The sequence below is a fragment of the Aotus nancymaae genome, unplaced genomic scaffold, assembly GCF_030222135.1.
Source record: "Aotus nancymaae isolate 86718 unplaced genomic scaffold, 86718_ANA_hifiasm-v0.15.2.pri h1tg000044l, whole genome shotgun sequence".
Classification (NCBI taxonomy): Eukaryota; Metazoa; Chordata; class Mammalia; order Primates; family Aotidae; genus Aotus; species Aotus nancymaae.
The window spans coordinates 839,377-851,595 of NW_026988458.1; the positions used below are offsets into that span (position 1 = coordinate 839,377).

Genomic DNA, 12,219 nt, shown 5'->3' on the forward strand with positions numbered 1-12,219 from the left:
CTTTGGAAGGCTGAGGCAGGAGGATTGCTTGAGGCCAGGTTTCAAAACCAGCCTGGGTAACACAGAGAGACCCCATCTCTACAAAAAAATAACAAACTTAGCCAGGCATGGTGGCACACACCTGTAGTCCCAGCTACTCAGGATGCTGCAGTGAGCCAAGATAGAGCCACTGTGCTCCAGCCTGGGTGACGGCAAGACCCGATCTAAAACAGCTTGGCAGCAAGCTCATGTGGATGGCCTCTATCTCAGTCCCCTCAGCCTGCAACCCCGATTACTAGCGAGGCTCCTGTCTGCACGTTTACTCATCATTCAGGTTTCTTCTCCAGTAAGTTACTTACTCAGATATTCTGCCTATTTTCCCATTAGGTTAATTTTTGGTTTGGATTTACAGACGTTCTTAAAACATTATGAATATTAATCCTTTGCTCTAAACAAACAAACAATAAACAACTATGGGAAATGTCTTCCTCTGGCCTGTGGCTTATTTAAAAAAAAAAACAAACCTTTCAGCCAGGTGCAGTGGCTCATGCCTGTAATCCCAGCCCTTTGGGAAGCTGAGGCGGGCAGATCACAAGATGGTAAAACCCCGTCTCTACTAAAAGTACAAAAATTAGCTGGGCGTGGTGGCGCGTGCCTGTAGTCCTAGCTACTCAGAAGGCTGAGGCAGGAGAATCACTTGAACTCGGGAGGCGGAGGCTGCAGTGAGCCGAGATCGCGCCACCGCACTCCAGCCTGGGCGACAGAGCGAGACCCCACCTTTCAGTGAGTTACACAGTTTTCCCCACAGTGACGTTAGTATGAAAAACAAAGTTATGAAGTTGAATGTGTCACATGTATCAGCATTTTGTCTTCTGAATTCTGCTATATTTTAAGGAATTCTACTCTAAGGTGATAAAGAGATTTTCTATTTCCTTCTCCTAGTTTAAAGCCAAGCTAATCTTATTTTCCTCCATTTGGAGAGCCAATTCCCACTCCTGGTGAGCTGATCTCCAGCTTCTCCGCAGCGTCTGGGCTGTGGGCCCCACTGCCCAGCTCCATCTCAGCCTGTGGTTCCACTACCCACGGTGACATCATCAGTCCCGACAGCTGCTGGGGGCTCCTCATCTCAAAGTAATCTTGGCTGTTCTGGCCTTTTGGTCCCACATACGTTTTCGGATCAGTTTGTTCAGTTTCATGAAAAACCCTGCCATATTTTTTTATTGGAACAGCTATAAGCTTATAAATTTGAGCAGAAATTATATCTTTATGAATAGGTCTTTTTACGAACTCTGTGAACACAAATTCACTCCATTTGTGACTTTATCCTCAAAAGTCACAGCTCTCTTTTGAGAAGTTTATTCCTGAAGCTTTTTTTCAAATTACATTTGCTAAATGTGCTGTAATTCTGTTACACATTTAACATGCTTAATTGTAAATTTCTTACATTTTCTAAATGGGCTGTGGGGCTATCACACATTTAACAGGTTTAATTATAAATTTCCTCTCCAAGTCCAAGTCTTTGAGTCCAACTCCTTCCCAAACATGCAACCCTCCTATCTTCTTACTATGTAGAGTTTTAGCCAGGCCTTCAAAACCACAAACTCAAATACTTCCTTTTCTAACAGGCATAGTTGACTAAATTTATCACCTTCTAGAACCGTCTGTCTCCCTGCTGTCTCCACGCCCAGCTCTGCCTCTGCTGGGCCCGTGCTGGCCCCGTGGAAACGGCAGGGTGGGCGGTGCTCTGGGGTCTTCGCACATCAGAAATACCGGCATGTCACCCCCAACTCTTCCATGGTACTGTTGCTGGACACATGTGACTTGTCTCCCAAGGGTGTGGGATACCTACCCGCTATCTTCCACCACCTGAGGTTGCTGAGATGCGTCCTGTCAGCCCATTTACATGCTGTTCCTTCTTAGACCACCTGTCTTTTCTGCCAAGAGTTCAGACTTCCCTTCACGCTCTGCTGCAGTACATAACATACCTGGGTGGGCTTATTTCCCTTTATCCTCTGGGTGTTGAGTTCTGAAAACATATCAGGTTCCCTCTCCAGTCCAGCACCTGGGCTGCAAGTGTATATGTACTGACCCTCCCCATCCACTCTCCGCCCCTCTCCAGTCCAGCACCTGGGCTCTGAGTCTGTATACACTGACCCTCCCCATCCACTCTCTGCCCCTCTCCAGTCCAGCACCTGGGCTCTGAGTCTGTATACACTGACCCTCCCCATCCACTCTCCGCCCCTCTCCAGTCCAGCACCTGGGCTCTGAGTCTGTATACACTGACCCTCCCCATCCACTCTCCGCCCCTCTCCAGTCCAGCACCTGGGCTCTGAGTCTGTATACACTGACCCTCCCCATCCACTCTCCGCCCCTCTCCAGTCCAGCACCTGGGCTCTGAGTCTGTATACACTGACCCTCCCCATCCACTCTCCGCCCCTCTCCAGTCCAGCACCTGGGCTCTGAGTCTCTATACACTGACCCTCCCCATCCACTCTCCGCCCCTCTCGAGTCCAGCACCTGGGCTCTGAGTCTGTATACACTGACCCTCCCCATCCACTCTCCACCCCTCTCCAGTCCAGCACCTGGGCTCTGAGTCTGTATACACTGACCCTCCCCATCCACTCTCCGCCCCTCTCTAGTCCAGCACCTGGGCTCTGAGTCTGTATACACTGACCCTCCCCATCCACTCTCCGCCCCTCTCCAGTCCAGCACCTGGGCTCTGAGTCTGTATACACTGACCCTCCCCACCCACTCTCCGCCCCTCTCCAGTCCAGCACCTGGGCTCTGAGTCTGTATACACTGACCCTCCCCATCCACTCTCCGCCCCTCTCCAGTCCAGCACCTGGGCTCTGAGTCTCTATACACTGACCCTCCCCATCCACTCTCCGCCCCTCTCGAGTCCAGCACCTGGGCTCTGAGTCTCTATACACTGACCCTCCCCATCCACTCTCCGCCCCTCTCGAGTCCAGCACCTGGGCTCTGAGTCTGTATACACTGACCCTCCCCATCCACTCTCCGCCCCTCTCCAGTCCAGCACCTGGGCTCTGAGTCTATATACACTGACTCTCCCCACCCACTCTCCGCCCCTCTCGAGTCCAGCACCTGGGCTCTGAGTCTGTATACACTGACCCTCCCCATCCACTCTCCACCCCTCTCGAGTCCAGCACCTGGGCTCTGAGTCTGTATACAATGACCCTCCCCATCCACTCTCCGCCCCTCTCCAGTCCAGCACCTGGGCTCTGAGTCTGTATACACTGACCCTCCCCATCCACTCTCCGCCCCCCTCCAGTCCAGCACCTGGGCTCTGAGTCTGTATACACTGACCCTCCCCATCCACTCTCCGCCCCTCTCGAGTCCAGCACCTGGGCTCTGAGTCTGTATACACTGACCCTCCCCATCCACTCTCCGCCCCCCTCCAGTCCAGCACCTGGGCTCTGAGTCTGTATACACTGACCCTCCCCATCCACTCTCCGCCCCCCTCCAGTCCAGCACCTGGGCTCTGAGTCTGTATACACTGACCCTCCCCATCCACTCTCTGGCCCTCTCCAGTCCAGCACCTGGGCTCTGAGTCTGTATACACTGACCCTCCCCATCCACTCTCCGCCCCTCTCGAGTCCAGCACCTGGGCTCTGAGTCTGTATACACTGACCCTCCCCATCCACTCTCTGGCCCTCTCCAGTCCAGCACCTGGGCTCTGAGTCTGTATACACTGACCCTCCCCATCCACTCTCCGGCCCTCTCCAGTCCAGCACCTGGGCTCTGAGTCTATATACACTGACTCTCCCCACCCACTCTCCGCCCCTCTCGAGTCCAGCACCTGGGCTCTGAGTCTGTATACACTGACCCTCCCCATCCACTCTCTGGCCCTCTCCAGTCCAGCACCTGGGCTCTGAGTCTATATACACTGACTCTCCCCACCCACTCTCCGCCCCTCTCGAGTCCAGCACCTGGGCTCTGAGTCTGTATACACTGACCCTCCCCATCCACTCTCCACCCCTCTCCAGTCCAGCACCTGGGCTCTGAGTCTGTATACACTGACCCTCCCCATCCACTCTCCGCCCCTCTCCAGTCCAGCACCTGGGCTCTGAGTCTATATACACTGACTCTCCCCACCCACTCTCCGCCCCTCTCGAGTCCAGCACCTGGGCTCTGAGTCTGTATACACTGACCCTCCCCATCCACTCTCCACCCCTCTCGAGTCCAGCACCTGGGCTCTGAGTCTGTATACAATGACCCTCCCCATCCACTCTCCGCCCCTCTCGAGTCCAGCACCTGGGCTCTGAGTCTGTATACACTGACCCTCCCCATCCACTCTCCGCCCCCCTCCAGTCCAGCACCTGGGCTCTGAGTCTGTATACACTGACCCTCCCCATCCACTCTCCGCCCCTCTCGAGTCCAGCACCTGGACTCTGAGTCTGTATACACTGACCCTCCCCATCCACTCTCCGCCCCCCTCCAGTCCAGCACCTGGGCTCTGAGTCTGTATACACTGACCCTCCCCATCCACTCTCCGCCCCCCTCCAGTCCAGCACCTGGGCTCTGAGTCTGTATACACTGACCCTCCCCATCCACTCTCTGGCCCTCTCCAGTCCAGCACCTGGGCTCTGAGTCTGTATACACTGACCCTCCCCATCCACTCTCCGCCCCTCTCGAGTCCAGCACCTGGGCTCTGAGTCTGTATACACTGACCCTCCCCATCCACTCTCTGGCCCTCTCCAGTCCAGCACCTGGGCTCTGAGTCTGTATACACTGACCCTCCCCATCCACTCTCCGGCCCTCTCCAGTCCAGCACCTGGGCTCTGAGTCTATATGTATTGCACACTTATTTTGAAGTAATTATTCAGCTTTTCTGTCCATAAGGGGAGTTGACACTGTGACTGCTGAGTCTGTCAGCTCTTTTCCAGCCACACACTTCTTTGCAGGTGTGCGTATTCTCATGTGCGGGCCACTAAACCAGGACTGTTTTCACGCATCATTCCTGATCTCCACTTAGTCATTTTCCATTTCACTTGGCCCTCGACCCTACTTCCCTGTCCAGCTCTCACGATGGGGCTGACCCTAAGATCAGCCCATAGAGATGCTGGGACCAGAACTGAGGAGGCCAGTGGCCAGGGCTACCCATCCAGCGTCTAGCAGGGAGGCTGCATCCGTGTCCCACTGGAGCCTCAGGCCCAGCAGAAGGCAGCAGATTTTTAAAAAGTCTTCCCTGTCTCCTTTCATAGAAGGAAGCTTCCCAACTTCCCATCAGACAGTGAGGGCACGTGTGGGTCCTACGTGCTCCAGCACCCAGCTTGGTGGCCCACGGCCAGCTCTGCTCAGGCTCTGGGCTCCTGTCAGAGGCACAGAGCCTGATGGTTTAAAGGAGAGGTCAGACACAGCTCTTTGGTTTTCTCTTCTCATGGCTTCTCTAGTTCTATGCCTATGTGTTCAGTGCAGGGTGAACGTCAGAGTGAAGTCACTGTGACATTTCCACCTTGTATTTTACTGACTTTTATAATAAGAGCCAAACAGTGACAACTTACCCAGTGAGTAAGCAGGCTGTCAGAAACAGTAACCCTGCCAAAGCCTCCCTGCACAGGGACATGGTCCTGCCTAGGCTTCCGAGCAAGACGGCTTCCACTAAGCAAAGTCCAGATTTAGAGGCGCCAATGTTTCATACACACAATGAAACTAAGGCCAAAGCCTAAGAGCAGGGGACACCTTCAGTTACCAAAGCACCTTGATTTCAGGAAGAAAAAGTCTGTCCATTCCCGGTGCTTGCTAGAGTTAAAGCAGCCAGACCCCATACATGACTTCCTCACCTTAGGTCATTTCCAGTTCTCAGTGGTTTTTCAAAATCTTGGTCCAATTTCTCTCTGACCCTCAAACGATCCTAAATTTGTAAGCATGTGATGGGCATTTTTCTTAATCAAGTGGAGAAGTCAAGGTTTGGAGGAGCTGAGTTCACAGGAACATCAGTTCCTTACGGAATGAATACAAGCCCCAGTATCCACAATTATTAGGAATGTCCTAAGAGGGGAAGTAAGACTTAGAATTTATCCTCACAGGCCCCCAATAGTGAATCCAAAAGTCATTACACACGAGCATGAGCCACACACGCACTCAGAACACGCCTTCACCTACACGCAAGCATGAACTACACAGGCGCTCGGAACACGCCGTCACCTATACACGAGCATGAACTACACACGCGCTCGGAACACGCCGTCACCTACACGCGAGCATGAACCACACACGCGCTCAAACACACCGTCACCTAAACGCAAGCATGAACTACACAGGCGCTCGGAACACGCCGTCACCTATACACGAGCATGAACTACACACGCGCTCGGAACACGCCGTCACCTACACGCGAGCATGAACCACACACGTGCTCAAACACGCCGTCACCTACACGCGAGCATGAACTACACACGTGCTCGGAACACGCCGTCACCTACACGCGAGCATGAACCACACACGTGCTCAAACACGCCGTCACCTACACGCGAGCATGAACTACACACGTGCTCGGAACACGCCGTCAGCTACACGCGAGCATGAACTACACACGCACTCGGAACACGCTGTCACCTACACGCGAGCATGAACCACACACGCGCTCAAACACGCCGTCACCTACACGCGAGCATGAACTACACACGCGCTCAAACACGCCGTCACCTATACACGAGCATGAACCACACACGCGCTCAAACACGCCGTCACCTACACGCAAGCATGAACTACACAGGCGCTCGGAACACACCGTCACCTATACACGAGCATGAACTACACACGCGCTCGGAACACGCCGTCACCTACACGCGAGCATGAACCACACACGCGCTCAAACACGCCGTCACCTACACGCGAGCATGAACTACACACGTGCTCGGAACACGCCGTCACCTACACGCGAGCATGAACCACACACGTGCTCAAACACGCCGTCACCTACACGCAAGCATGAACTACACAGGCGCTCGGAACACGCCGTCACCTATACACGAGCATGAACTACACACGCGCTCGGAACACGCCGTCACCTACACGCGAGCATGAACCACACACGTGCTCAAACACGCCGTCACCTACACGCAAGCATGAACTACACAGGCGCTCGGAACACGCCGTCACCTATACACGAGCATGAACTACACACGCGCTCGGAACACGCCGTCACCTACACGCGAGCATGAACCACACACGTGCTCAAACACGCCGTCACCTACACGCGAGCATGAACTACACACGTGCTCGGAACACGCCGTCACCTACACGCGAGCATGAACCACACACGTGCTCAAACACGCCGTCACCTACACGCAAGCATGAACTACACACGTGCTCGGAACACGCCGTCAGCTACACGCGAGCATGAACTACACACGCACTCGGAACACGCTGTCACCTACACGCGAGCATGAACTACACACGCGCTCAAACACGCCGTCACCTACACACGAGCATGAACTACACACGCGCTCAAACACGCCGTCACCTACACACGAGCATGAACTACACACGCGCTCAAACACGCCGTCACCTACAGGCGAGCATGAACTACACACGCGCTCGGAACACGCCGTCACCTACACACGAGCATGAACTACACACGCGCTCAAACACGCCGTCACCTACAGGCGAGCATGAACTACACACGCGCTCGGAACACGCCGTCACCTACACACGAGCATGAACTACACACGCGCTCAAACACGCCGTCACCTACAGGCGAGCATGAACTACACACGCGCTCAAACACGCCGTCACCTACACGCGAGCATGAACTACACACGCGCTCGGAACACGCCGTCAGCTACACGCGAGCATGAACTACACACGCGCTCGGAACACGCCATCACCTACACGCGAGCATGAACTACACACGCACTCAAACACGCCGTCACCTACACGCATGAACTACACATGCACTCAAACATGCCGTCACCTACACACGAGAATGAATTACACACGCGCTCGGAACACGCCGTCACCTACAGGCGAGCATGAACTACACACGCACTCAAACACGCTGTCACCTACACACGAGCATGAACTACACACGTGCTCGGGACACGCCATCACCTACACGCGAGCATGAATTATACACGCACTCAAACACGCCGTCACCTACACACGAGCATGAACTACACACGCGCTCAAACACGCCGTCACCTACACGCGAGCATGAACTACACACGCGCTCGCAACACGCCGTCACCTACAGGCGAGCATGAACTACACACGCGCTCGGAACACGCTGTCAGCTACACGCGAGCATGAACTACACACGCGCTCGGAACACGCCGTCACCTACACGCGAGCATGAACTACACACGCACTCAAACACGCCGTCACCTACACGCATGAACTACTCATGCACTCAAACGTGCCGTCACCTACACACAAGAATGAATTACACATGCGCTCGGAACACGCCGTCACCTACAGGCGAGCATGAACTACACACGCACTCAAACACGCCGTCACCTACACGCATGAACTACTCATGCACTCAAACATGCCGTCACCTATACACGAGCATGAACTACACACGTGCTCGGAACTCGCCGTCACCTACACACAAGCATGAACTACACACGCGCTCAAACACGCCGTCACCTATACACGAGCATGAACTACACACGTGCTCGGGACACGCCGTCACCTACACGCGAGCATGAATTATACACGCACTCAAACACGCCGTCACCTACACACGAGCATGAATTAAACACGTGCTCGGAACACGCCGTCACCTACACGTGAGCATGAACTACACACGTGCTCAAACACGCCGTCACCTATACGCGAGCATGAACTACACACGCACTCGGAACACGACGTCACCTACACGCGAGCATGAACTACACACGCGCTCAAACACGCCGTCACCTACACGGGAGCATGAACTACACACGCGCTCAAACACGCCGTCACCTACACGCGAGCATGAACTACACACGCACTCAAACACGCTGTCATCTACACGCGAGCATAAACTACACACGTGCTCGGAACACGCCGTCACCTACACACGAGCATGAACTACACATACGCTCAAACACGCCGTCACCTACACACGGTCATGAACTACACATGCGCTCAAACACGCCGTCACCTATACACGAGCATGAACTACACACGCGCTTGGAACACGCCGTCACCTACACGCGAGCATGAACTACACACGCGCTCAAACACGCCGTCACCTATACACGAGCATGAACTACACACGCGCTCTGAACACGCCGTCACCTACACGCGAGCATGAACTACACACGCACTCGGAACACGCCGTCACCTACACGCGAGCATGAACTACACACGCGCTCAAACACGCCGTCACCTACACACGAGCATGAACTACACACGCGCTCAGAACATGCTGTCACCTACACGGGAGCATGAACTACACACGCGCTCGGAACACGCCGTCACCTACACGGGAGCATGAACTACACACGCGCTCAAACACGCCGTCACCTACACGCGAGCATGAACTACACACGCACTCAAACACGCTGTCATCTACACGCGAGCATGAACTACACACGTGCTCGGAACACGCCGTCACCTACACACGAGCATGAACTACACATACGCTCAAACACGCCGTCACCTACACACGGTCATGAACTACACACGCGCTCAAACATGCCGTCACCTACAGGCGAGCATGAACTACACACGCGCTCAAACACGCCGTCACCTACACACGGGCATGAACTACACACGCGCTCGGAACACGCCGTCACCTACACACGAGCATGAATTATACACGCGCTCAAACACGCCGTCACCCACACACGAGCATGAACTACACACGCGCTCGGAACACGCTGTCACCTATACACGAGCATGAACTACACACGCGCTCTGAACACGCCGTCACCTACACGCGAGTATGATCTACACACGCGCTCAAACACGCCGTCACCTACACACGAGCATGAATTACACACGCGCTCAAACACGCCGTCACCTACACACGAGCATGAATTACACACGCGCTCAAACACGCCGTCACCTACACACGAGCATGAACTACACACGCGCTCGGAACACGCTGTCACCTACACACGAGCATGAACTACACACGCACTCGAACACGCCGTCACCTACACGCGAGCATGAACTACACATGTGCTCGGAACACGCCGTCACCTACACACGAGCATGAACTACACACGCGCTCGAACACGCCGTCACCTACACGCGAGCATGAACTACACATGTGCTCGGAACACGCCGTCACCTACACGCGAGCATGAACTACACACGCGCTCGGAACACGCCGTCACCTACCTTCTTTGTCACCCCGAGCACTGCCCACAAGGAACCTGGACACGAGGGGCGTGCTTGACAAGGACAGACACGTGGAAATGAAGACGCTCTGCGTGGGTTTGATCCGCAAGAGATGACCCCACAGCAAGCCAAATGCAATCATTAACAGTGTCATGTAACATGGCCCTTGTAAGGAGATCTTCCATACCTTAAAGAGAACACAGCGATTCACACACTTTTTAGTGACAACAGGCAATGACCACACCATGCAGACTGTGCATTTCTACGTCCAGGAAAGGAGGCAGAGCTGAGCCTTTAGGAAGCAACACTGGGGTCACACATCCAACATCATCATCTTAACACGATGAATACTCACACTGGGCTTCCTCAGTGCCCGGCACTGTCACAGGGCTGCACACACACAATACACACACACGTGTCGATTACACACACGCACTCTCTCCCCATGTGTGTACATAAAACCTAATCCTCAGAACAACTTGAGGACAAGATGACAATTTCCCCCACTTTCAGATGAAAACACTGAGGCACACATAGGTTAAGTGACTCATCCAGGGTCACGTGGTCAGTATGTGTTGGAAACAAGACGTGAACCTAGGCAGCGCGGTCCGAAAATCACGGCGCCGCTATCAAGTGCCTCGGGGTGCACTCAGCACTGTTAAATGAGAGGGAAAGGGGGAAAAGAAGCACATTTTGATTATCAAATAAAACAAACTACCTATTTATATAAACATAAATATTACATATCAACCAAATAAATTAACCTGAACTCCTATTCTACTTGAAGTACTCATTCATTTTTTTTTCTCCTCATTGCATGATCCCAATCAAAATAAGCATCAATTCCCTAATTCTAGGCCCTCTACTGAAAGTGAAAGTTGGGGGGGGCCCTAGAAGGAAAGGATGCAGGGGCTGTGTGGCTAAACAGGTGTCGTGGAGCAGCTGGGCACAGGCAGCTCTGGGGGGCCCACTGACCAAGCCCGCCAGCCCTAACATACACAGGCAGCTCAAGGGGGACTCATTGACCAAGCCCACAAGCCCCAACATACACAGGTGGCTATAGGGGACCCACTTGCATAGCCCAGAAGCCCCAACATACATGGATGGCTCTGGGGGACTCACTCGCATAGCCCACCAGCCCCAGTGTACACAGGTGGCTCTGAGGGGACCCATCCCCTAAGCCCACCAGCCACCAAACAGCTCTGGGCTGCAGAGACTCAGTCTCTACTCTGCTCGGCCCCCTCTGCCGCGGGCCCTCTCTCCTTCCACAAGAAGGGGAAGGGTCAGTCCCCACAAAGGCAGCTTCCGAATTTCTCTTCTCTGCTTCCTACACTTGGCGATCAGGAGGGTTATCGCAGTGCTAATCTCAACTCTTCCTCTTCCTAGTATCACAGCCGAAGAGCAACGGAAGCACCCGCGCAGGCCCCCGGGCTCAGGGGTTACTCCTGTGAGCAGTGTTCTCCAACTCTGATTTAGGGTCTCCCTAAGCCTCAAGGGACACCTGGAGTTGAGGCCTGACCTGCCGCTGACTCGCCGTGCGCCCTGGGTGGGTAGCAATCTCTCTAGCTTTAGTTTCCACATCTGTGGAGAACAGGCGAGACTCTGTTACCTCTGAGGTCATTACCAGAGTGAACCTTCTCTGACCTTATTATCTTGTGTCACCCCACACTCTGGTCAGGAGGGCCCTGGGAGCAAGGTGTGGAGACGCCACATTGGGAAACAGCTCCAGGAACGGCCACAGGGGCACAGGTGAGAGTAAAAAGCTTCCTGTTCAACATGAGACCTGTGCACGCATCAGAAACCCCACCTGCAGGCCCACCCAAGTCAGCATCTGTAGGTGGCCGCATGCGCGCTAGAGGGCAGGATGTGCTGACGGGCGGGCTCCTGGGTGGCCTGGCTCCCTCTGTACTAGGACCCCAGCCTCAAATACCGCCTCTTCAGTCA

The 12,219-nt window shown here is 54.2% G+C and overlaps 1 protein-coding gene across 4 annotated transcripts in view; it reads right to left on the reverse strand.

The window, feature by feature from the left end:
• Nucleotides 1–12,219, reverse strand: part of TMCO3 (transmembrane and coiled-coil domains 3) — a 62,450-nt gene that overhangs the window by 28,837 nt on the left and 21,394 nt on the right. For all 4 annotated transcript variants that reach the window (XM_064361824.1, XM_021667899.2, XM_012470670.2 and 1 more), the window contains one exon: nt 10,276–10,462. In XM_064361824.1, coding sequence (XP_064217894.1) covers nt 10,276–10,462 — 187 coding nt within the window. The remainder of the gene's footprint in view (nt 1–10,275; nt 10,463–12,219) is intronic.